This window comes from Lepidochelys kempii, chromosome 8, assembly GCF_965140285.1.
Source record: "Lepidochelys kempii isolate rLepKem1 chromosome 8, rLepKem1.hap1, whole genome shotgun sequence".
Classification (NCBI taxonomy): domain Eukaryota; kingdom Metazoa; phylum Chordata; order Testudines; family Cheloniidae; genus Lepidochelys; species Lepidochelys kempii.
This window is the reverse complement of record NC_136387.1, coordinates 95,199,346-95,225,651: the sequence shown is the minus strand read 5'-3', so window position 1 is coordinate 95,225,651 and position 26,306 is coordinate 95,199,346. Positions and strand designations below refer to the sequence as shown.

The window sequence follows — 26,306 nt, the reverse complement described above, 5'->3', positions numbered from 1 at the left end:
CCACGGACGCAGTGCCCTCCTCCCCTCGCACGTCCCCGGCACTGCGGACGCAGTGCCCTCCTCCCCTTGCATGTCCCCAGCACTACACCCACTCACTGCAACTTTTAACTCTGCCCAACATTCACCAGTAGCCCAGTTGTCATATGTAATTAGATTTCAGGCTTATTCAAACTCCACACCAAAGGGCTCCCAGCCAAGGCTGTAGGCATCCTTGACATACATTAAGACACAAGACTGTAGGAGATAGACAATAAAAGTTCACCAGAGTGGTAGCATTTCTTCCTCCCACCCTACTACACAGCATTTGTGCACCAGTCTTGTGATACGTAGCCCTTTTAAAAAGCCCCATGGCGCTTTTCCACTAGACAGAAAGGCCACCTTCCAGTGATGCCCATCCAAGCACGTGGGCTATGCAACATGCCCAGACAGTCAGCAGAATCAGGCTATTTCAGGCCTTGGGAGGCAGCGTAGCCCAAAGGAAATGGGCCCTATGACAAATGCTCTGCCAGCAGGTCCTTCCAAAGAGTGGCTAATTCAAGATCCTCTGCCAATCACAGCGGTGGCGGTATGGCCTGGGGAGAAGCAGTCTCTTAAGCAAGCAGGTCCCAAGCTGTTTAGGGCCTTAGGCCAAAACTCCACCTAGAACTCAATATGCTACGAGCGCAGACCCAGAACACGGGTTACATCTACTGCTACCAGGCGGTATTGCTTCACGAGCAGGCTGCCATACTTTGCATCAGCTTATGTGGTGGATAGGTTTAAGCTGTGGTCCTCCATGCAGAGTGCATTGCAGTGATCCAGCCTCCAGGTGACAGACATTTGGCCCACAACAGCAATGAGCTGAGGACTTCAGTAGCTCAGACATAGGTCAAGGGATTGTTACAGAAGTGGGTGGGTGAGATTCTGTGGCTTGTGCTGTGCAGGATGTCCGACTAGATGATCATAGTGGTCCCTTCTGACCTTAAAGTCTATGAGTCTATGAAAACAAGCAAAGTTAAAGAAACAGCTAAACATCCACCTCGCTTTAAAATTAAGTGATCAACATAACCCCACTTAACGATATTTCCACTGCCAATAACCCGCATGTTCTCACCACACACATACAAAGCATTCACTTCACTTCACCAGTGGAGCACGTTAGCTGGAAAAATATGTGCTCGCTTGTAAAGAGATCACTGAAACAGAGGAGTGGCTATTTTGCACACAGACTAGAAGCCGGAGAATAATCTGTATCACATTCATGCATATGGGAACACATAGCATGTCATGTACATCATCATTTATTTTTAAAGAGACATGACATTCCACACTTGAGCCTCATACTGGCCACCTCTGGTTGGCAATGAGACAAAAATTTCTAGCTCCTATTCTGCAAACACTTATGCATGTGAGTAACTTTTTGTAATGAATTCAAGCAGTCCATTCACATGCATAAATTACTCATGTGTGTAAGTGTTTGCAGGATCCTGGCCCATCCAGTGCTGGAATTACCTCAAAGTCCAGCAATTCTGCTGGTGATGTTTGTAATGCAGCAATCTGTCCACTAGCAGCTGGATTGAGATCACTAATTTATTACACACAGGTCACTGAACAGTCCTGACGTGGTAGCAAATTTCACTACAAGCCCAAGCTGCATTTGAGCAAGCAATCTGCCTTGCTTATTACGTGACCAGGACCTAAGGAAAGTTCCGTGGGACGACATGCTGACCTGAATTTTCAACTGGGGAAGTGTAGAAGGGTATGTCTAAATGGATGTGTCCCTCTGTGGATGCATACACACGAGTGAGGATTGCACACCTACTAAAATGGGTTTGTATAGACCACCATGGCTGGCAAGTGTGCATAGGGGTTTGCACACTTAGCTGATGCTGACATTGGCACTTGCCTAGTTCAAGCGGTGGGCCATAAAAAATGGTTCTGAATCACTACTGGCCAAACTCTAGTAAGTTAAAAGATGCCACATGTGCGTGCCCAGGGATCAAAATGCCCCTTAGTCATTTACATACATTGAATGGTGTTTCTAAAGTGATCTATGGCACTGGTTTGTCTGCTGAATCCCTGCAACCGGATGACAAGGAACATCTTCAGCAATTTCAAGTCCTCCTCTGGTGAGCGTGTGTTTTATTCATTCTGCTGAGTACTCACTCCCTCCGGTCTGTAATCTGACAGCCTGGTAGATGTGGATGAAAGGCTTTTGGGGGGTTCAAATGAATCGAATCCTCTCCCCCAGGCTGACTGAAGACCATGCTTTTGAAATATGTCAACACTCGTAGACAAGATTTGTGCTAAACAGTCAGGGCTCTCACTCAGAGCATTGCTGAAGGCACTGCAGCTGCCCTCAGGCTTGGTTCGATGGCCCAGACCCATTTTACTTGTGCGCTAACCAATACAGGGCCACTTTGGAGACCTTTGTGCATTTCAAAGAGGCTTCTAAGCACAAAAATCCTTCCCTCCATTAAGATGCTGCTGCATCTAAACTGGCTTGTTCTTTGTTCTTCAACAGTCCCACAAATATCTCTGCGGATAATCATCAACAGATCATCCCTTTGTTTCTGTAGCTCCTTGCCATGGCACTCGGCAAGCTGGACAGCGAGGGACAAACCATTTGTAAGAATTCACTGAAACGTGTAATAAAAAAACCCCACGCTCTTTAAAATTAACAATCAATGGATGTACCCAAGTCACCAAAGGCATGGGGATTAGAAACGGCCTAATTGGCATAGGTCTGTGCAGTCTGCGTGGGTTTAGACATGCTGAAAGCTTCCATGGTAACACAGGAATTGTCCAGACTGGATAAGAGCCAGGGACCCTCTAGTCCTGTCTCCTGTCTCTGACAGTGGCCAATACCAGCTGCTTCCAAGCAAGGAGTAAGAACACTGCAGTAGACAGATGTGGGACAATCCACCTCCCACACAAGTCTCAGCCTGATCTCTAATAGAGATTGGTTTCAACCCTGAAATATGAGGTTTAATGCTGCTGCCAAACTTTTGTTATAAATTAGGATAACTGGCTATTCCTGCTATCCTTAACCATATCCAATCCCCTTTTCAATCTTAAATTTTTGGTATAATGAGTCCAGGGCTACAAATTCTTTAAAGCAGCAACAGCAAACTCCCAGTGAGAGACTGACCCTGGAGTGGACAGGATTCTTTGTCCCCTATAAACACTTTGCACAAACAACCCACTGGCTTTCGGTGAAGGAGAGGTGTGAGCGAGAAGCCGATGGGATGATTTATGCGACAGGGTTGCAGCTGGGACGCGAGCAGATTCCTGCCCGTCTCCAGCACAAAGCCCTGGTGGTTATAAAACGGTTTCAAGGATTGGATAATATTTTTGTTTTCAGTGGGAACAAGACGTAATTACACGACAGCGTAGCTTTCTCAAGGCTGTCTGCACTGAGGTCACTCCTGTAATTTATGCCCTGAGTGTGTCGAGATGTGGTAAGGAAAGATGGTGTCTCACACAGCCAAACCCTTTCAGGTGAATGAAAATAAAGCAGGAGGCAGCATTGATGGGCTGTAGCAATGGCCATGTGGCTCCTCAGAAGGTTTATTTTAATTAATTTCCAAGCCCGCTGTAATAACAGATAGCACTTTCTTCAAACCTTCCCTTCTACTCCCACCTGCTGGCTGAGGCTCCTCACTGCTCCTTGGGAGAGATGTGCTGGCTCTTCCTTCATGCTTTAGTTTAAGATCTCCCCTGGGATTCTCAGAATTCCTTCTGCAGGCTGAATGTTGATTTTGGCTGCCCAAAGCCTAGAGGGTTCCAGAGATGGGTCCCCTGGACAGAGTTTGGATCCAAACCTGGATGAGAATTTCCCCCCACAATTGGGAGCGTTCAGATATGAAGTTCTGGTTCCGCGTGTTGCAGAACCAGCCGACAAGTTTAGATTTGAATCTGAACATAATATGTCAGGCTGGGCATGTTTGGTTCTGGCCCCTCTCTAGGTAACACAAGGACTCACAGTAGTGGTGTCTGGTCCTCCCAATAGTCTCTGTGTGAATGAATCAGCTTGTGGAAGTGAGCTTGGCTCCATGCACACCCAAACGCCACACTCTTGAGCTAACTCACTAAAGGGATGTGACAAATACAATCCATTAGCGACTTCTTCAAAAGCCCAGCCCCGGAAGCGTTTGAGCAAAGGAGAATTTGTATCCCATCTAGCATGGAAACCTGGTGTCTTTCATCTTAAGGTGTGTTGGGGAGTAAAAAATGGTCGGTTCATCAATTTCCTTGATTGAGGCAGATAATTTGCTGTGGAAGGCCAATGCTTTGCACGGATAAAAGGCCAGCTTTAGGGTAAATATCAGAGACCGTCCCAGTTTTTTCATTTATGAAGCTTAGACGACATTTGACGTGATGCTCACTTTTGGTCTGTAGGTGGCAGCTGCACCACAAAAGATCACGCCGACATCTTGGCTAAAACACAAAGCAGCAACCACTGCTTCTGTGTACTGTGTAGGGACGCTTTGCCGGACATAAGGCCCATGGAGTTGGAGAAGATTATTCAATGGTCAAAGCACAGAACTGGGAATCAGGAGACTTGGCTTCTACTCCCAGTTCTGTCACTGACTTCCTGTGTGACCTCGGCCAAGTCACTTAACCTCTCTCTCTCTCTCTCTGCTTTAAATTTCCCGTCTGTCAAATGGGGATAATAATATTTTTCTGACTCCAGTGGAGTGATTGTCAGGAAGCAGGGCCTGCAGCAGAGCCAGTCTCTGGGCAAGCGAATGTGCACAGCTGGCCTGCAGTAGGCTGCCTAATTGGCTACGCCCCCTGATTCTTCCAACCAACAGCGGAGCAGCTCTTAAGCCCAGCAGCAGTTCAATGGCTGCTCAAAGCCATTTGCCCATGGTTGTGATAGCTTCTGCTTGTTCCCACCCTGTCCCTACCTTGCCTCACTTTATGAACCAGGATCTGACCTTCAGCTCCTGGGCTAATTTGGCATCATGTACCTAGATGACATCCTCATTTTCGCCTAAAGTCAGGACCACCACAATTGTCACTTCTTGGAGAGACTCTGCCACAATTACCTCTAGGGAAAGCTCAAGAAATGCGAGCTCATTAAAGACACCATGGACTTCTTGAGCGATAGCAGCTTGACCAAGGAACTCACCATAGCCCTGTGTAAGTTGGCAGCAATCGCCAACTGCCAAGAGGGGAAGGTCCTCTTTGGCTGTGCAAACAGTAGCACTGGTGGAGGCCTTCTCAATGGGGCCCATTCAGTCCGGCACAGGCAGGGAGCCTTGAGGGGACAGAAGGAAGCAGGCTAGTTGCAGCATAACATATTGCAATGTGCTGAGGACAAATGCTCATGCCTTAGGCGGTGGGCAAGTGAACAGACTATGAATCGGCTTTTCCTTCTCTCTCTCTCTGCTTGGGTTGGAGGGAGGCGTTTTTTGGCTTGTTGGGGGGGAGCCCTGGCTGCGGGGGCTGTGCCGTGGCCTACAGGGACCATAGGATGCTGCGAGAGGGAGTGGGGAGGGGCCTTTTCTTTGCCTCCCAGCCAACCACGAGGGGAAAGTACTCAGCCAGCCCTGCAGGAGGAGGCCTCCCCCACCAAAGCAGGAGAACCACGCTTGGGTCTGGTAGTCGCCGGCTGGGGCAGCACCGCCCACGCGCCCTCCCTGAGAGCCCACGGGCACATGCTGCACCCTGCCCTTCCTGCACTGCACCAGCGCCCAGCAATCCCCCCTTATCTGGCAGTGTGGGTGGGCGTCCCAAGGAGTTCTCCGCAAAGCCACAGCAGCTGCTGCAGACCAACCCTCCTGGCACAGCCCGCCCTCAGACCAGCCCCATAGACCCTACCTAGAGGGTGGGGGCTGCTTGTTCAGAAGGTCTGGGAGGAGATGCAACTGATTTGGAGGTGGGGGGGGGAAATGTCACCTTTGCCCCATTTACTTTGCCTGACCCAAGCACTACACCCACATGCTTTTTCACCCACTGTGTTCCACACCTGCAATGCACCCCTCCTTTTTACTGTCTGCTGTAGGTACTCATATGGCCCCTAGTACCTATCAATCTGTAATGCAGTTACCCTCACTGCACCTTTGGTGGGGCGGGGGGAGGAAGATGCTGTCATCCCCATTTTACAGACTAAGTGACTTGCCCAAGGTCACACAGGATGGTTGTGGCAGAACAGGGAACTGAGCCTAGGACTCCTGCATCCTCGGCTAGTGCCCAAAGCACAGGGCCAGCTGTCCTCAGCCGTCACTTGTATGTCCACTTATGATATTCTGGTCTAGGTGTTTCATCGGAGGAGCTCCAGGCACCGTTCCAAAGTTGGTGAAGGAAACGGCACGTCACTGATCTGTGGGCTGCACTATACAGGTGGAGAAACAGAGGGTCACACAGCGAATCAGCAGTGATTGTCTTGTCCAAGGCAGGTGCAGGATGAGGAACAAGCAGGAGCTATCATCGCCGTGGGCAAACTCCTTGAACACCCGCTGAACTGCTGTTGGGCTTAAGAGCTGGTCTGCTGACTCTTCCAACCAATCAGGTGGTGTAGCCAATTAGGCACCCTGCACATGGGGCTGGCCCGTGCCCTGCCCCTCCTATGCACAGGGCTGACCTGAGTCGCTGGCCTGAGCTCTGCCTCCCTCATGTGCAGGTTCTTGTCTGAGCCCAGCTTGCTCCCACATGGCGTCGCTCCTCGCCCGAGCCCTAGCTGGCCCTCCACGCGGCTGGCATTGTTACTTGCCGGAACCCTGTTTCCCCCACAGGGCTGCCATTGCCACTCACCCCCCAAACCTCCGCACGTTCCTCTCTGCCCTGCTAGGGGTGCGCACCTTACTTTTTTGGCAAAAGTGGGCAAACACCAACGGGACAAATGCCCACTTTTGCCAAAAAAGTCAGGACGGCCGGGACAGGGCTTAAGAAATGGACTGTACATTTACTACAATGCCCCCAAAACCCTTTTTGATCATAGGAATGCCCACATAATGAATGTTAATAGCCATAAACTGAATATAATTATACCCGCCCCTGTTTACAGCATTAAGCATATTATACAGACATTTTTACCTTGAAGATACATTTCTTTGCAGTAATTGTAGCCACAAGTTCCCTTAATCAGCAGTTCACAGGGGAGGGAGGAAGGGGGCCATGACCCCGAGCTCGTTTATGTAGCTGGGAAAGGAAGGGAGCTGGGAGATAGCACTTCTTCACTTAAAGGGCATCCCTCAGACAACCACATTCCTCATGCAGCTGCAACGCTTATCTATCCTTAACAAGCAGAAGGGGAGGGAAAAGGGTGGCAACTTTATCAAGGAGGAACCTGGGAACTACGGGCCAGTCAGCCTCACCTCAGTCCCCGGAAAAATCATGGAGCAGGTCCTCAAGAAATCTATCCTGAAGCACTTCACGAGAGGAAACTGATCAGGAACAGTCAGCATGGATTCACCAAGGGAAGGTCATGCCTGACTAATCTAATCGCCTTCTATGATGAGATTACTGGTTCTGTGGATGAAGGGAAAGCAGTGGATGTATTGTTTCTTGACTTCAGCAAAGCTTTCTACATGGTCTCCCACAGTATTCTTGTCAGCAAGTTAAAGAAGTATGGGCTGGATGAATGCACTATAAGGTGGGTAGAAAGTTGGCTAGATTGTCGGGCTCAACGGGTAGTGATCAATGGCTCCATGTCTAGTTGGCAGCCGGTGTCAAGTGGAGTGCCCCAGGGGTTGGTCCTGGGGCCGGTTTTGTTCAATATCTTCCTAAATGATCTGGAGGATGGTGTGGATTGCACTCTCAGCAAATTTGCGGATGATACGAAACTAGGAGGAGTGGTAGATACGGTGGCAGGTAGGGATAGGATACAGAGGGACCTAGACAAATTGGAGGATTGGGCCAAAAGAAATCTGATGAGGTTCAACAAGGATAAGTGCAGAGTCCTGCACTTAGGACGGAAGAATCCAATGCACCGCTACAGACTAGGGACCGAATGGCTAGGCAGCAGTTCTGCGGAAAAGGACCTAGGGGTGACAGTGGACGAGAAGCTGGATATGAGTCAACAGTGTGCCCTTGTTGCCAAGAAGGCCAATGGCATTTTGGGATGTATAAGTAGGGGCATTGCCAGCAGATCGAGGGACGTGATCGTTCCCCTCTATTCGACATTGGTGAGGCCTCATCTGGAGTACTGTGTCCAGTTTTGGGCCCCACACTACAAGAAGGATGTGGATAAATTGTAGAGAGTCCAGCGAAGGGCAACAGAAATGATTAGGGGTCTGGAATACATGACTTATGAGGACTTATCCTGGGTGAATCAGGATAGGTGCCGGGGTGAATGCCCTCTTCAGTCAGTCAAAGGCTGACTGAGACTCTGTGGACCAGGAGAACTGGACCCCCTTTTTCAGGCCTATGGGTGCAGCCAGGCTGGAGAATGTTGTGACAAATCACCTGTAGAAAAATTGGTGAACCCTGGGAATTGTTGCACCTTGCAGACATCCTTGGGTGCGGCCCAGTTGGTTTTAAAATCAGTCCCTTCCTTGGGTCCTGATCCCAGACCCTTGGGATTTGCTGTTCCCTGGGCTACACTTGGGCACAACATTGACACATACAGCCGAGTAAAGACCACGGTTTTCTTCTCTTCTGTAGGGACTGTTACGAGGAGAACCAGACCTGAGAGGACTCTGCCAACTGTTACGAGGAGAACCAGACCTGAGGGCCTGCCTGAGCTCAGGTCTTGGCAGAGTAAACAAAAACCCAGACTCTTCTGTGCACCGTTAGCCTACAGAAGCTGTTTATTTGCTGTGGCTTTATTTTTAATCAGATGCTGCTTTTGCCAAGAAAAAGCGACTTCATTCTAGTAGAACTTCAAGCAATAGCCATTATCCATGTAACATTGGGGTGGCTGTGGCTGTTTTTTGCTATTTTTTATTGTATTTACTCTGTAACCCATCCTTCCTGCCAGGTATCAATCTGGGCTTGGTGTAGTGGCGGTACTCTGCGAAAGCTCTGCCCCAAAATCAGAGTAGCTGAATGTTTCTTCTAAAATAATCCATGTTGTAGAAGTTATTGTCATTAGACTTCAGGGTTAACACCTCATTGAGACAAATGGGGACAGCCCATCTCTTGTTTAGGGCTCTTGTTTCTGTGTTCACAGTCAACAGGACACTTCTAGACTGGTTCGTAACTGGATGATTTTTGCAACCAGGGGGCTAGGGATTTTAGTTTTTAAATGAAAGCTGAGAGAGTGAAGGAGCCACTAGAGACGTGGTGGCACAGCAGTCTTTCAAGTGCATGGCACAAACTAACTGCTCTCTGGCCAGGACATGCACCTTCTGCCTAAAGGTCACACACATAATTTCTCTAGCTCTCCCAGCCCCTGCCCATTAGTCACCTCCTCCAGACCTGACCACTGATTGCCCATCTGTCAGCATGTTGGGCTGGTGCTGGCCCAGTGAGCAGTACTAAGGAACTCTCTCTCTCAAACTAATTTGAACCAAGATGGTGAATGAGAGTGAGCCCATGAATGTGCTCAGCTTCTGTTAGCATTCAGCTCCAGCTCTAACCTGTGAGTCTTGGGCCCATTGTTAACTGATCTGCTTTACTTAATGCCTTCAGTAATTCCAGCAGGGATTTATTACCCTCCCTATGTTTGTGAGGAGTAAAATCAAAACAAAAACCAAACCAAAAACGTCACTCAGGGTGTAGAGAAAATTGTTAGTCCTTTTCCAGCAATCATATATTGTAGCTGTGATGAGATTTTCCTCATTTAATAAAAAGATTGTATGAATGAAACCACATTCCTTAGTTTTGCCTCCTCTTTGGGAACAGGCTGAAGATAGCAACAGCAGCTTGGTAACAAACCCGGTGACCTTGGGATAAGAACGCTGGCTGGCTGAGAGTGAACCTCTTTGCCTCTTTAAGTACCACACCAACAGATGCTGAGCTCTCAACCTTAGTGAGAGAGCTGTACTTGAATTTTCCTTTCAGCCTTCTGGGGGATGCGGATCTGGGTCACTTTTATACCTGGCATGCTGCATTTTAAATATTGTTCTTATATGTTATATGTCTAGAAGCCTTCACTGAAATTGGAGTCCCATTGTGCTACACATCATATAAGTATCTACGAGATGGCCCCGGAAGTGAAGAGCTTACAGTCTAAACAGACAAGACAAAGTGTGGGAGGGAGTGGAGGAACAGAGAAGTGAAGTGACTTGCTTACAGTCACACAGGTCAGTGAAAGCGCTAGGAAGAGAATTGCCTTCTCTTGACTCCCAGTCCAGGGGCGTGTCCATTACGCCACACTGCCATGCTACCAGGCTTCTACCTTAACTCTCACTGTGCACAAATTTGTATGCTGGAAATTGCATTTGCCATGTTGGATGTTGATAGCCCTTGGATGGTTGCAACCAGGATTGGACACTCATAGTGCACAGCATGGAGTAAAGGGCAGAGGGGGAGTCCTGCTCTCACTGAAGTCAACTGTGCAACTTTCATTGACTTCAGTGGAAGTAAAGCACCTGAGTGCTTTTGAGCATCCCTTCCTTAAGGAGCTACTCCTCTCAAATCAGTGAGCTGAGAGAACGCACATCACCGGAAGCCTGGGACTGCAAGCTTTCTCATGGTATAAGGGCTTTGTGTCTACTCCTTGCAGGTCATGGTCTCTAACCCTAATCCTAAAACCCCACCATTCTGATCATTGTTTTTAATCAGTTTGATTCTGAGATGAGCTTTATCAGTCACTAACAATGTTGGAAACTGGAATCTTACCTTGGCAAGACTCTGATAGAAAAACTCTATTTTTATTTTTAATAATGAAAGTTTAGATTCTGAAGAAGACAGAAGTCCTAGAAAGTTGGGGTTTCTGTATGGAGACTTATAGCAGGCTGTGAAGCTTTGTATCTGCAGGGCACAGTTTGACTCCAGCCTGAATTTGTAGTGTCTGAACGTCATTACCAACTGACAGCTGTCTGGGTGCCTCTGTGACATGAGTTAGTGGTCTCAGTCCAGTCCAGAATGTAGGTACAACTACTGGCCAGACACTGAGTGGGTGGGGAGACTGAATGACCTTCTCATTTCTAGAGCTGGTCTCCCCCCAGCAACATGGAGATGCTGAAGCTGCACTTCTTTTTTGGGTAAATAGAAATACTTTATTCTCTAGTACTCTCAAGCTAGTACCTTTCAGCTTCACATTAGAGTAACTGCTTTCTTCTGTCCCTATCCTGGCCAGCTTTGTAACAGGCAGCAAGCTCCCTGGACATATCTTCGGCTTCTTTCAAAATAGACAGGTCTTGGCTATTCCCCTACTTTTTCCATATCAGCTCTGCTTGTGCGTTCTTTAATCTGACTGTATTTGCTACACCTCATCCCAGCGAACTCCTTAATGACGATGGAGCCAGTTTCCTGTTTAAGATATTAAATGAGGTTTACTTACATCTAACAGTCACCTCATCGGCAGACTGTTGCTAAGTTCTGTTACACTAGGGTTAGTTCATTATTTCTAGCAAATCCTGGGTAGACGCGCACACATCTGGCTGGAAGAGAAGCCCATTAGGCTTGCGAGCTTTTACAGAATCTTGTGAATGTTGGAAGGAAGGATTTAAGGAGAGGCTGCATCTACACTGACTTGCATTAAATGTTCATGGCTTGTCTCTTTCTCTTGCAGATCACAATCTTCCATTCTGCCACTTGGCGGCACAGAATGCCTACAGGCTCAGACAGATGACTTCAGAGGTTATAGCAGACGCACACCTGATTGAGCAGCGCTATGGGCTAGGAGAGGATATTGGCCTGTTTTCAAACAAAACCTATGCTAAGCTGAGTGAATTGGACCCAAAATACAAGAAACTGTCTAGCCCGGTGATACTCTAACCCAGCATCTCCTCCCTCTGCAACCTGTGCTGCATTGTGCAATGGTTCGAGTCTGTCCTACGTGGCTGCTCACCTTTGTACATTATAAATGAAAAAGGCAATTTTAACCTCAACCGTTCATTTGCATGGCCAGAACTTAAGATTTGGAAAAAGATGCATTAGCTTTTCCAGTCTGTGCCTCACTACAGAACATGACTGACACTTTGGATAGTATGAGCTTCAGTATCTGCAGGTAAAGAGATTCTTTACTTCCTTTGGGCCAGGGACCTATAGTGTTATTGACCCTTACTGTTAGGAAATCTAGCCTCTAGCTGATCACATTACGTCTAACTATTCCTCCCAAAAAAAGTAAAGGCCCATCACACTGGCTGCTATGAAGTGGATCATTACTTTGGGGTTAATGAAAGTGGCTGCCCATGAAGTGGTGCTCACAACAACCCTCAGCCATCTCTTTAAACCGGCTATACATGTCTAGTTTTTAGGCTGTTCCTCATCATTTGATTCCTTCTGCATTGTTGCTGCTCTCTGCAGTACCTCACAGGTGGCTCTGTCTACCTTACGTGGAGTTAGTCAAAGCAGACTCTCCAGACCATCTTACACTGCCACTGAAAGGGGCTGTAGCTCAGCTACAACCAGAACCAGGGAAGGTTAAAGAGGCAACAGGTCAAAGACTTTTTTAAAGGGAAGAGTCAGGAAGCTTCCAAGCTTCCTGTGATCTTGTGTTTTGATGACAGACTGATAGTTTCTGTACGAGCAGTTGCCTGGCTTATGTAGGCAGCACCTGTGATTACTTTAAAAGGTATCTTTGGTATGTGGCACGCTTATTTGATCAAGCTATCCAGATAGGCTGTCTCCAGTGTGTGCACTGAAGTACAGAAAAGCCCAGTTATTTTTTTTCTGAATGGGCAAACAGGTTCTCTTGACCAAATAACTAACTTTGGATTAAACCCTAACTTTATACTGTATCTAAATAAAGGGGCATATGAGTACAAAATGGCCCATCACACTCGATAGGAAGCAAAATTCACCTCTGTTGACTTATGAACTAGGCACTTGGCTTATGTGCTGTACCATGGAGTGGATCTGTTCTGTGTTTATTGACAATGCTTTGATTGCGTAAACAAAGTTAAAATACTAATAGTTGTAGCCTTGAGCAATAGTCATTCCACTCAACAGTGGTGACAGCTGACCAGCCTAACTCCAAAGCCCCTCTATCGCTGTTAATTACTGGAGTTACTGAAAGATAGCATGATTGTGAGGGTAGAGCAGGGAGGCGGTGATCTGTTTTCTCTTCCCCTAGACTCACCACCTAGTTCTTATCTGTAAAATGGGTGTACTATTTATGCACAGTGAGGTGCTATGTAGATGTAAAGTAGTGTTCTGATACAGCTGCTTAGAGCTGCTAGATTAAATCCAGCCTTGATGTGAGATGCTCCAACCCCTTGAGAATCCTCTTACGGTGGGTTACGTTCTTTCGGGTAAAAGTTATATCAGCTTCTGTTAGAAGCTGGATTGTTTTTAACGGCTGATGCATTAGTTGGACTACACATGCAGTGTATCTTTCCACCTGTTATTGATCACTGTAGCTCTGGAAGTGGGGAGACCAGGGAGCTCTAGGTTAGAACCAATATTTTTAAAAATTATAAAAAATCTTAGAAGCTAGAGCAGCCTGCTATTGTAGAATCAGAATTCACTTAGTGCTAGCCCTACGTGACTACTGATTATTGAGATACACGAGGTTGTTCTCTCACTTTGAAACTACTGTATGGTATTTCCTTGAGGATATCGGCACAATTTCCCATTCAGGAATACAGTAAGGAAACTGAGCCAGCCTAATTCATTAGGCACCAACCTGTCTACTTACCATAAACATATTTATTTGCAATCTACATCAGACAAAAAGAAAGGGTAGTGAAAGATCAGTAAATGTACAGCTCTTAATAAAGAGCTTGGCATTCCTTCGTTCAATAGCACAGTGCATTAGTGAGTGAACTGCTGCTGAATTGATTTGACTGCTCCGGGCCAGTGGATTAATGCAGAGTCATCCAGTGCTACTAGAGGATATCCCAGTTCCACTGACTTCAAAACCAGTTAACTACAACCATTCCAGTGCTGGAGGTCAGCAGTGGAATTCTTCACTCCTCCACAATGCAAGTACATTGAAAATTGAGGTCACTTCATCTATAATTAAGGTTTGGCACATATGCAGAGCTGCTATTCATACACTGCACAAGGCTTAAGGGAACAGCAGTCCATTTCAATAGATTAAAGAAGACTACCATCCATTTATATATTTCGCGGGGGGGGAAGGGAACCAAGCTTCAGTCCGTATCCACTCAGAACTCGGTGACTTTGTTCCAAGGGGAGTTCTATATGTGCAAGAACTGTAAGACAAAGGTCCAATAGTGGTTACATTTATTTGAAGTAGAAAAAATTATTAAAATATACAGGTGGAAAGACTGAGTGTTCCCACTTGTGGATATGAACAATACAGCCCACAGCAAGGGTTTTTCTCGTCCCTTTTTGTGCTTGCACTTGCTCATTTTAGTCGATGCACCTTCTTGCCAAAAAAGTAATTCTTAGAGAAAGGAGAAAGCTTTACTAAAACCAAAAAAGTAGGTGTCCCAGCCTTTACGAAGTACCTGCAATGAACACAAAAAAGTCATTCATCCTCCTCCTTTCTACCCCAGCGTTATACAGAGTGAAAGCTTGAGCCCCTCTTCAACAATTAAAAACATTGGCTTCATGAGGGCTGATGACAAGAATTTTTGGCTGAATTCGCAGCGCCTGTTATATTGAGATCTGTGCATGTCTGGGGAGAGTGGTTCCTGAATCAATTCCTCTCCCCACAACTTTTCTAATTAAAATTAAGATAGTATTGTCACCCTGAACGTCACATTCATCCTGCCAGTGTAAAGCTGCAAGAGGCCAGGTTAGTGGCAAGGATTATGCATGCTGCTGAGTTTTATGGAATGATAGTTAAGATGCAGTCCTGAACAGCAAGATTCCGGGTCCGAGTTTTTATTGGTGACTTTGGAGCAAGATCTGTAGCAGGAAAAGAAGTGGTATGCTGACTCAGCACAGTATTCCTTCCCCCCACACACAGAGGATAGATTCTTTTTTAATCTAAAGGCACATGCTATTTTTTGTTGTTTTACACTGCAGGTTAGGGTCAGCCTGTCAGCTTCTGAGGAGCTGAAGTCAGTTTCTTTATCAGCATGGGTTTTTCTGGATCTCACATACACACTGTGGGCTGCTCATGTAGATACAACCATTTTTAAACAGTACCAGACACTTGATCCCTTCAATACACTCAGTCCACTGAATTCCATGCACTTGATTATTTCACTGTTAGGAAACAGCATTAATAACGGTGTGTGTGTGAGCAAAAACAGCAGACCAATGACAGTGCAATTTTCATATAACCCACTGAGGTGTTAAGTAAAGTGGCACAGAGGCAGCTTTCTACTGTTTCTGCTCTTCCAAACACACACACATTATGGATGCAGACCTGAAAACTAGCGCGCTCTGCCTCTCTCGTATCCATAAGCAGAGGAGGAATAAACCACAAAAGGTCTGACCGGGAAGTGTGATTTGTTTTGTAAAAAGCCATTTAACCCTGTAGAGGAGGCACCTGAATTTTACACGGAGAGCGCGACTCTACTTCTCCTCACGCGACAGATGAACGAACAAAACGCAATTCCAGGCCACTTGCTCACCTTTGGTGCTGCAGCACTTGTAGCAGTGTGTTTTCTGTGTTCAGCTGGTACATTTCTTCTCTTGCTTCATCTTCAAAATACAGCTGGATAAGATTTGGCATAAGGTTAAATATTTAAGATACTCCTGTGGGCAAGCCAGAGGTACCAGGGACACTAGCTAAAAGCCTGCTGAAAGACTTGTCATGATCATACACATGGTCAAACAACAGAGCATCTGCATGCGTGTTCTCTAGTCTCTAAAATGGATGTACCACTAAGGGCTCTTAGAGCTTCATATACCTAAAAGGGACTAGCAAGGGGTGGGGGAAAAAATCCAGAGACGTAGAAACCTTTCAACAGCTTGTTTTGTATAGATTGCAGGCTTTTTATTTATTTACTATCTACACGGCTTTCCCTATATAAACCAATATATACTTGATCTGTTATGACTGCTCTTGCATAGGACTGTCTCCAGCCAAAGAACAGTTGCATTAAGAAGGTGAAGCGCTCTGCCTGTCAATGAAGTGATGGGGTTATGGGAATCAAAGCTTTGGGACCACTTTTTAAAATTTCATCCCTAGTGTCACTTCATTATAGTTACCCAAGGGATAAATTTAGCCTGTTTTGTTTAAGAATCATTATTACAGCAGCTAGGTCTAAAACAAAACTTATCCCGACGTATTTAAGCCCCTTAGATTGCATATGCCTGTTGGCACTTATCAACAAAATGTCCATCCTGATAAAGTAGTGCCTGAGGAATTATCATGCTTTCAGAAAGGACTGCTCAGTGCACCAAGGGCCATCAATGCTGCCTGGGGATATGAAACTGTAGTGGGAAATAACTATCCCACATACTTGTATGTGAGTAATTCATGTTGGAATATACTGAAAACTACTGTAAATGTAGTCAGAGCCTAATTAAATTCTAAAGGGTTAATCTCATCAAGTCTCCATAGGTAATAGCATTCAACTCAGAGCTAGGCTACTTAATTCCAACAATTACCCCTATGCTTTTCTATCATGTGTTAGTGTACACATTATTTTGAACACTTTTCAGTAAATTATGGATTAAAAAGTTATTAGGTTAACAACCTATTGGTCTACTTCTTATTACATACATGGGAATCCAGGCAATAAAATAGCTCATAATAAAAAATATAAATCCAGAGAGAGAGAAATTTCACATTCTTACTTTAAACAGTGTTGTGTATTTCTAACAGCTGCAATAAATTTAGGAAGCCTCCTAGCCTTGAAATGTACAAATGAATTTGCGGCCCACACCTTTATTTCACAGGAAGGCATGCTAAACAAAAATGTTACATATATATTTTATATACTTAGCTGCTTATGAGAAACTAATTAAAAAAACCAATGTACATCTAAAATATAAAACAGAAGAAGGGTTAAATTTCCTACCTCTAGGTTGCTGGGATGATATTTTCTTTCCGAATCCCAAGGAGGTAACTCAGCAAACATCACCAGTATATGATCAATAAATCTAAAAGTCAAGGTGGATCTTGTTATGACCCTAGTCACAGCATTATACAGCATTCAGTAGCTACTATAAATCCATGCTAATAAATCTACTAGTTCAACTTCTCTAATTCATACATTTAAATATGAATGATGGCAAAGATTACAGTAATAAGCAGGTTAAACAATAGCTTCAAGACTAATTATCTGATTATGTTCAGGCCAATGTAAGTTTCAGAAACATACTCTTCACATACTGAAGTTTATACTTTGCTTTAAACACATACTTTCATTAACAACCTTCACAGTGCAACAAAAAATGTTACCAATAATGCTACCAAGGTTACCATTAATCTTTGATTTCAACGTTTTCAGGCATACTGCCAAGATAAATGTATATTTATTTAAAATTGATTTCCCCTCTCTGTGTTACTAACAGTGCCTTAGATCAGAATGAAAAACTTTCAAAATCTAATTTACATGGCACTGTTTATGCCGCCTGTTTACTTTTTGCACTTCAGTCATTTTACATAGTGAAACTGCTCTGGTTTGTCAGATTCACTTTCACTTTCTTGGATCTTGAACACAGTACAATGCTCTTGCTTTCCAACATTAGGACAACATTAAAACCCCTTACCTAACTATGTGCAATGAGATTTAAAACAAAAAATAATCTATTAATATTACGTTTGGTTAATACACATGCCACCATAAAGTGTTATGAATTTCAAGTTCATTAACTTGTAACCCTGCAGGGCTAGAAACTAAAGCTCATATCAAGAGAAGGGGAGTTTCCCCCTTTCTAATGTGATGCAGCACTCACTTCAAGCCTTGAGTTAACAGGACACTATCAGGTCTCTAAGAGCTATTTTAGGTCATTTTTGGAGGTGTTTTATATTTATCAGCTTTAACTTCTCTCTTCGTTTGAGACCTGCACTACTGGACTCCTGGCACCTAAGGCATCTGGTGGCTTCAAAACACTGTCCTGATTAATTCCTAAATAGAGTTCTTGTAACATATATGGTATCGAGATTTCAGTAAGACATGCTTGAGATAACCTGTCACCTTTACATCACTATCATTAGATTTCCACACTCCTCCCCACTATGAACTCATAAAATCTAGATTTTGGCCCTGAACTACTTTGGAAGTCTGGTGTTATTTTGGCAAAGAAACAGAATATCTGATATAATCATTATTTCACATGAAGCAGAAATCACCTGCAGTCCTCGTGAAAAGCTGAGATGAAATCCGTTTGCCCATATTCGGGATAGAGGAAGAGCACAGGCCAGTTTAGATTGCCATTATCATCTAAGTAGACCTTTGTGCCCATAGCACTGTCAGAATTCAGTCCATTTAAAGACATCTCAGCCAGACCATCTGATATTTCATCTTCCTCCTTACAGGCCTCTAGAAACAGCTTGATATTCCTTTCCTACATTGAAAGAATCAATTTGAGAACATGACCTAAAAATCAAAGTTTAGTCACTTGAATATCTACATATGAAGAGCAACTTTTCAAAAAGACAACTTTTAAAAGAGAATCCTAAACACATCTTAGGCACATACCTTTATAGCAGTGAGTAAGACTTCCTTTTGAGACTGTTCCTTCTTCTCCTTCAGTTTTGCTTTCCTTACATCCCGCTGTTCAGCTCGCTGCACGTAATACAAGTTTGCATCACAGTCATGTGAAATAAGTCAACATCCCTCATTATTCTATTTTACTGAAAAGCTGTGAAACCAATTTGGGTCACCAGAAAAATTATCATTCCTCTCACTGCATCTCTTTACAGTGACATGGCTAGGAATCCCCATTCAATTCCACTTCATGGAAATGCTAGGTGATTTTTTTTTTTTTTAGTATTTTACTCACACTTTGTCCTTATATAGCACCTTTCTTCCACGCTCAAAAACTCTCTACAACCATTAATTAAACCTCCAACATCCCTTGTGAGGGAGGCAAATATTGTTATCCCCATTTAACAGAAGGTTAAAGAAGGTAAAATTATGCTAATTTCATGCCCAAGATCACCCAATGGTCAGCGAGAGACAGAAATGAACCCTGGACTCTGGGGACCTAAGTCCCTTGCTCTAACCGGCGGACTATACCTTTCAGGTATGGGAGGAAGCATTCTCATTCTGTGACAATAGTAGGGAATACCTGGCTAATTTCTGTCAATCATGATTTAAGAGGTCTCTTTCTTTATCTACAGAACCAAAGCCATAATAAGCAGTTCGGTCTCCAATATGGCACCCTGTCCCTTGTTAGTTACAGTGATGCTGGCTCCACTAGCTGTAAAATTGGATGCACTGAATTTGGACAAGACCTATACTCAAAAGTTAAAGATTGGAAGAGACCCATTAGGCTATCCAATCCATCTTCCATGATCTTTACATCCTGCTGGACAGAAACTGTATCACCCTCTGGAAAAAAATGATAATTAGCATTTATAAAGTGCCTTCCATCTGAGGATCCCAAAGTACTTCGCAAACATGAGGTGAGGTAATGGACTAATGGTCTGATCTGGCATGGTAAATCCTATATTGCCATGGGCAGGTTTTGTTTTGGTTTTTACCTTTAATCTGTCAGCTTTGGCTCTCGTTTCCACAAGTTTCTTTTCCTTCGAATCTATCCTCAGACCCTCCTCACACCATGCCATTGCTTCAGGGAAATTCTTTAATTCCAAATGACACAAAGCTCCTGAAAGAAATTTTAAAAATTCAGACACAGGACCAGTGTATAAATCTATTTATACTAGGGATGGGCAAACTTTTTGGCTTGAGGGCCACATCTAAGTATGGAAATTGTATGGCAGGCCATGAATGCTCACAAAATTAACAAATTCAGAGATATTAAAATAAACTTTATTTAATAAAGATACATTTTAGTGGAAATAAACATAAAACCTGATTTACTATTATAAATATACCATCATAACTTATTACAATAATTAAACTGAACTTACCCCCTTTCCACGCCCTTTCTCTCTAGCCTGGATTTGTTGGGCATCAACTTCCAGTCATTGGAACTCATTGAGATTCACCAGCTCCCTGCGCTCAGAAATCTCCCACATAGGTTCTGACAGCCCACAACTTTGAAAACTGCTATTGAGCACTCCCTGGCCAACTACTCTTTGCTTTATCGTCAACAATGGAAAATTAACACTACTAAAACATCAGAGTCACCTAAGCCAACAAGCAGCAGGCACGTGGGCTTGCACGTTCCAGGCTCTGATGGCATGTGAGGTGTGTTTGGGTTGTACAGCCAGAGTAACATGCATGTCCTCACGCTGGTCACACAGGTCCTGAACACGTGGGAGTGCCAGGTAGATGGAGCGGGGCAAGTCAGGAGCAGGGCAATGGAGCTTGAGGGCTGGATTAAAAGGTCTGACAGGCTGGACGCGGCCTGTAGTTTGCCCACCCCTGATTTATACAAAGAGTAGTCTATATTCCCCTCAATATAAACAAGCACAACTATGAAGTTTAATGACTTAAATGAGGCTATTTAAAGTAGCAAACACCATGCCTACTAGCTTGCTTTCACAGGATCAGGCTCAATGATAGGATTTCAGCAGGGGTAGCAAGGAGATAAGTGAAACAGAAGTCTCTGAAAATTGGCCAAATTCTTTGACGGTGTAACTGCTCTGAAATCAATGGAGTTATATGTCTTTACAACAACTTTAAATTTAAACTGCAGCAATAACCTTTTGGAGCTTTACTATTTTAAAGATTTAAGACTTGTCTCTTCTAGGAAGAGATCCTGAAGACTGAAGTAACAGAAATGGGATGAAATTCAATAGTACAGCATACAAGGTCATTCATTTAGGGTCTAAGAAGAAGAATTCCTGCTAGGGGGCTCATCAGTTGGAAGCAACAGACGAGGAGAGAGACTGATCAAAGATGACTAGGAGTCATCAATGTGATGCACTGTGAAAAATGCAATCCCAGGATGTACCAGGAGAGGCACTTCCAGTACAGATAGAGAAATATTAAATGCTATCGTATAAGGCACGGGTAAGACCTCATTTGGAATACTGTGTACAGTTCTGGTCACCCATGTTCAAAGAAAGATTAATTTAAACTAGAACAGGTGCAGAGAAGAGCTTCTAGGATGATCTGGGGAAGAGAGGGCCTATCTTATGAGAGGAGACTGGAAGAGATTCAACCTAGCAAAAAGGCGGCTGAGAAGGTATATGATTCCCCTCTATAAATACATTGGAGGGTGAAGAGCTATTGAAGCTAAAGGACAATGTTGACACAAGAACAAATGGGTATAAAGTGGCCTTGAACAAATTAAGGCTGGAAATTACAAGAAGGTGTCTCACCATCAGAGGAATGAGGTTCTGGAACAGCCTCCCTATAGGAGCTGTGGGGGCAAACAACTTAAAATGAATTGAGAGACAACAGAACAAATTTATGAGTGGAATAGTATGACAGGGTTGCTTGTGATGGTGGGAGGCAGAGTTCAGCAGCCCTGGGGATCCTTTCTGGTTTATGTGTTATCATAGAATCATAGAATATCAGGGTTGGAAGGGACCTCAGGAGGTCATCTAGTCCAACCCCCTGCTCAAAGCAGGACCAATCCCCAAGTAAATCATCCCAGCCAGGGCTTTATCAAGCCTGACCTTAAAAATATCTAAGGAAGGAGATTCCACCACCTCCCTAGGTAACGCATTCCAGTGTTTCACCACCCTCCTAGTGAAAAAGTTTTTCCTAATATCCAACCTAAACCTCCCCCACTGCAACTTGAGACCATTACTGCTTGTTCTGTCATCCTCTACCACTGAGAATAGTCTAGATCCATCCTCTTTGGAACCCCCTTTCAGGTAGTTGAAAGCAGCTATCAAATCCCCCCTCATTCTTCTCTTCCGCAGACTAAACAATCCCAATTCCCTCAGCCTCTCCTCATAACTCATGTGTTCCAGTCCCCTAATCATTTTTGTTGCCCTCCGCTAGACTCTTTCCAATTTTTCCACATCCTTCTTGTAGTGTGGGGCCCAAAACTGGACACAGTACTCCAGATGAGGCCTCACCAATGTCGAAGAGAGGGGAACGATCACGTCCCTCGATCTGCTGGCAGTGCCCCTACATATACATCCCAAAATGCCATTGGCCTTCTTGGCAACAAGTGCACACTGTTGACTCATATCCAGCTTCTCGTCCACTGTAACCACTAGGTCCTTTTCTGCAGAACTGCTGCCTAGCCATTCGGTCCCTAGTCTGTAGCGATGCATGGGATTCTTCCGTCCTAAGTGCAGGACTCTGCACTTGTCCTTGTTGAACCTCATCAAATTTCTTTTGGCCCAATCCTCTAATTTGTCTAGGTCCCTCTGTATCCTATCCCTACCCTCCAGCGTATCTACCTCTCCTCCCAGTTTAGTGTCATCTGCAAACTTGCTAAGGGTGAAATCCACACCATCCTCCAGATCATTTATGAAGATATTGAACAAAACCGGCCCTAGGACCAACCCTTGGGGCACTCCTCTTGATCCTTGGGGCACTCCACCTGATCCTGAAAGTTCACGCTTCAGGGGTCAGGAAGGGATTCTCTCCCTACCCTGCCCGGAATGTATTCTAAGCAGGATAAAGCACCTCAGTAACGGATTTTCTTTCAGACGGAGAATACAGTGACAAGCACAAGCGCATTACAAACTGTCAGCCATTCAAGGTAGATAAACAAAATTATATTATAAAATGGAAACAAGTTAACTAACTTATAAAAAGTACATTTAGTCAAACATAATAAAAAAAAATCTGTCTACCCATAAGAACAGTATGTAACAAATTATCCTTACATAGCATTTTGAAACCTTGTCTTTTGATTAGTTAACTGAAACATCCATGATCATTGTGTTATTATACACAGAGTAAAATACTCCTTGAAAAAAATATAGTTTTGCAAAATAAAGTGACCCCCCCACCCTTTAGTTAATCTGGATTTAGCATTTCTAAATTACCTTTGTACTTCAAAATACTGCCATACTATCCATTTGTTTTTAAAATCTTACCTCTTATTATTGCTTTGAGATGGTTGGGTTTTAGCTTTCTTGCTGCAATCACATCACTGAGAGCAGAACGGTAGTTACCTATACAAAGCAAAACCTGGGTCAGAACATTTCACATGAACAACTTCTAAAATACAAGTAGACTTGAAGGCAACAGAAATCATTAGCCTGAGCCACAGCACAATGCATCTTCTATGACCACAAGACAGGTACAGATAGAGGTTGCACATTAATGACAATAGAAATAAATGATTGGGGTAAATCTGGTGCCCAGGAAAGTGAAGGGTGGATAACAGGAACTAGGACAGTCAATGCACAGACTACTACATTTAACATACAACAGACTGTTCTCAATATTTATAACTTCCTTGTTTTGTTGCATGGATCTCAGTGGGAGCTATGAGAATACACAGGCCTACCCAAAATCTGATGCACATGTATAGTTCTCTGTCTCCTTATCTCTTCTCTATAGAACCAGAGTTTTATCACTGTCCTCCTGCACCCAACCCCTGACCCAGGTTCACGGTGTTACTGCCAAGCCAGGACCTTCATCAAAGCAGCTCTAGGAATTAGCCCAGAGGAGCCCAGCATCAACCTGTTTACTTCACACTCCTCCCCAAAGCACTTTGCTTCGGCCACAAGTTTTAAATTTAGCAATGTGCAAAACAGAAGCTCCAAGGTTTGACCCCTGCAAAAAGAGTTAGAGCCACAGGGCTACATCACCTTGAATGGCCCCTTATGTTAAATAATCTGCTCGACCTTGTATTTATCTGTGACACTGAGTACCATTCCCAGACCTGAGGAACAAGAGACCTGTGTAGCTTGAAAGCTTCTCTCTCACCACGAGAAGCTGGTCTATTAAAATATATTACCTTGCTCACCCAGTCTCTCTGAGAGCCACAGGGACAGTTCTTGACTGTCTGAAAGTCTTTTAAAAATTTGTAACAGTGAAAGCACATGACATAAACAGGCAAAGCAATTTAGTCATTTCTGGTTACACAGAATCTAGGTCAGATATAAAATGCAACATAAGGACATTACCCAGATAAAACTGTGTGGCAGCTCGGTTAGTATAAAGCACAGCATTCAAATCTTGGTCACTGCATTTCTTTTTTAACCCTTCAGTATATGAGATTACAGCTTTCTTGTAGTTCTTTTCCTTGAAGTATTCATTCCCCTCATTCTTATAGGTGTTTGCTTGGTCTGCAAACACAAAACAAAACACCTTTCATTGTGCAATGCAATCAACAAATCGCCCCTGCCTATGACCTTAGCATACCTAAAAATTCAAACACCCCTTAGATACCCAATCCCCACTCACAGAAAAGCAGATGTCTAGAACCCACCACACCCACCTACAAACAACTAAATCCTCAAATCCCAAGGATAATCCCAAAGGGCAGTAGCACAACACCAGAATGGTGTGAAAGCAGAGATTTAAATTTTAATGAAATTATGAAATACCTTCAGGAGATCGATCCTCATCAAAAATGATTGACTGAAGGCATGCCAAATCAGGATTCTGTTCAGGATCAATTTCGGCAGGGGATTTCTTCATAAACATGGGGATCTTGTCAAATTCCTATTAATAACAGCCAGAGTGGAAAACACAATCACAGAATTGGAATTAAGTCCACATTTGGAAATCGTTAAGTCCTTATCAGTATGGTCTTGCAAAATATTCTCTTCAAGCACATCAACCCAGTCAGGGCATAGGTAGCCAGTACTACATTGAAGGAATGGAAGAAGCCATTCAGAGCACACCCACCTCAATTTGGGAGCAAAAGCCCCTCATCTGTGATTCATCTGAAGGAAAGAGGAGTTTCTCTGTCAGCATTTCAATGGGACATTTCATATCCCACACAAGATTTTTTTTTTCAACCTCTGTTGTTCCGATTGTCCCAGCATTAGGCCCACAAACTTTGGTGCCATTACTGCCTCCTCACTAGGGGAGATCCACACTATTCTCCAGGGCCCAGACTGATCTGACACCCGCATTTGGAGACACACACACACCACCTGCCAGCTCTGTCAGACCATCACAATCCCTCTCCAAAAGACAGGAGACCCCTCCCTGGCCCAAGCAGGACACCCTGCCAATACCCGCTCCTGTCTTTGCGCACCTCATCACTAGGGCCAGCTCCTTCCCCACCACCAGATCCCTCTGCCCCCATCTCTACAGCCGAGACCCCCTGCCCCCAAACACCCCTCCCATCTCCAGGGATAGTCCCCTTCCCCCCATCGCTGGGAAGCAGACCCCCTGCGGTCCCCAGACACCAGCCTCCATCTCTAGGGACGGCCCCCTGCCCCCCAGCAACGTGGACAACACCCCCCCTCCCCCCGGGCCTCCTGCCCCACCGCCCCCCACCCCTAGGGACAGCTCCCCTCCGCCTCGCCCCCCACCCCTTATCTCTAGGGACAAGACCCCGCTTGCAGGGTGGCCCCCCTCCCGCCCTGTGGCCAAGGCCCCCGGCCCGCACCTGCTCCCAGCTCTCCGGGTTGAAGCCCCCTGTGTAGCGCTGGGTTTGGAATTTGTCGAGGAAGGAGGCCGGCCCGGCCCCCTCCGCCTGCCCCTCGGCCGCCTCCATCGGCTCCGGCTCCGGCCGCCCCCCCGCTTGCTCCTTCCTTCCTGCCGCGCAGCCGCCGCCGCTTCCCCCGCGGCCCGGCCCGGCGCCCTCCGTTCCGCCCCGCTCCTGCCCGAGCCCCGGGGCGGCGCTTCCGCTGGGGCCTGGGCCAACTGCCCCACGGGCACCGGACAGCCCCACCGCCCTCCCCGCCTGGGCTCAGGGACCGCTCCCGCCGCCCCCTGCAAACCCCGGGACAGCCCCCCCGCCTGGGGTCAGGGACCGCTCCCGCCGCCCCCTGCAAACCCCGGGACAGCCCCCCCGCCTGGGGTCAGGGACCGCTCCCGCCGCCCCCTGCAAACCCCGGGACAGCCCCCCCCACCCCCCGCCTGGGGTCAGGGACCGCTCCCGCCGCCCCCTGCAAACCCCGGGACAGCCCCCCCCACCCCCCGCCTGGGGTCAGGGACCGCTCCCGCCGCACCCTGCAAACCCCGGGACAGCCCCCCCCACCCCCCGCCTGGGGTCAGGGACCGCTCCCGCCGCCCCCTGCAAACCCCGGGACAGCCCCCCCGCCTGGGGTCAGGGACCGCTCCCGCCGCCCCCTGCAAACCCCGGGACAGCCCCCCCCACCCCCCGCCTGGGGTCAGGGACCGCTCCCGCCGCCCCCTGCAAACCCCGGGACAGCCCCCCCCACCCCCCGCCTGGGGTCAGGGACCGCTCCCGCCGCCCCCTGCAAACCCCGGGACAGCCCC

At 45.8% G+C, this 26,306-nt stretch overlaps 1 protein-coding gene across 2 annotated transcripts; it reads right to left on the bottom strand.

Moving 5' to 3' along the window:
- Positions 1-14,212: 14,212 nt before the first annotated feature.
- On the bottom strand, positions 14,213-25,633 carry TTC4 (tetratricopeptide repeat domain 4). 2 transcript variants are annotated; one of them, XM_073357609.2, is made up of 10 exons: positions 25,471-25,632; positions 24,455-24,572; positions 24,032-24,193; positions 22,994-23,071; positions 19,562-19,686; positions 18,555-18,641; positions 18,206-18,420; positions 16,929-17,010; positions 15,534-15,616; positions 14,213-14,456 (listed from the first exon to the last, which is right to left on the bottom strand). In XM_073357609.2, exons 1-10 carry the CDS (start codon positions 25,576-25,578, stop codon positions 14,354-14,356), a joined length of 1,161 nt encoding a protein of 386 aa, XP_073213710.1. In that variant the 5' UTR covers positions 25,579-25,632; the 3' UTR covers positions 14,213-14,353. The 2 variants fall into 2 exon arrangements, with proteins under 2 accessions (XP_073213710.1, XP_073213709.1); XM_073357608.2 differs by lacking the exon at positions 14,213-14,456 and adding an exon at positions 14,478-14,859 and having other exon boundaries at positions 25,471-25,633.
- Positions 25,634-26,306: the final 673 nt, after the last annotated feature.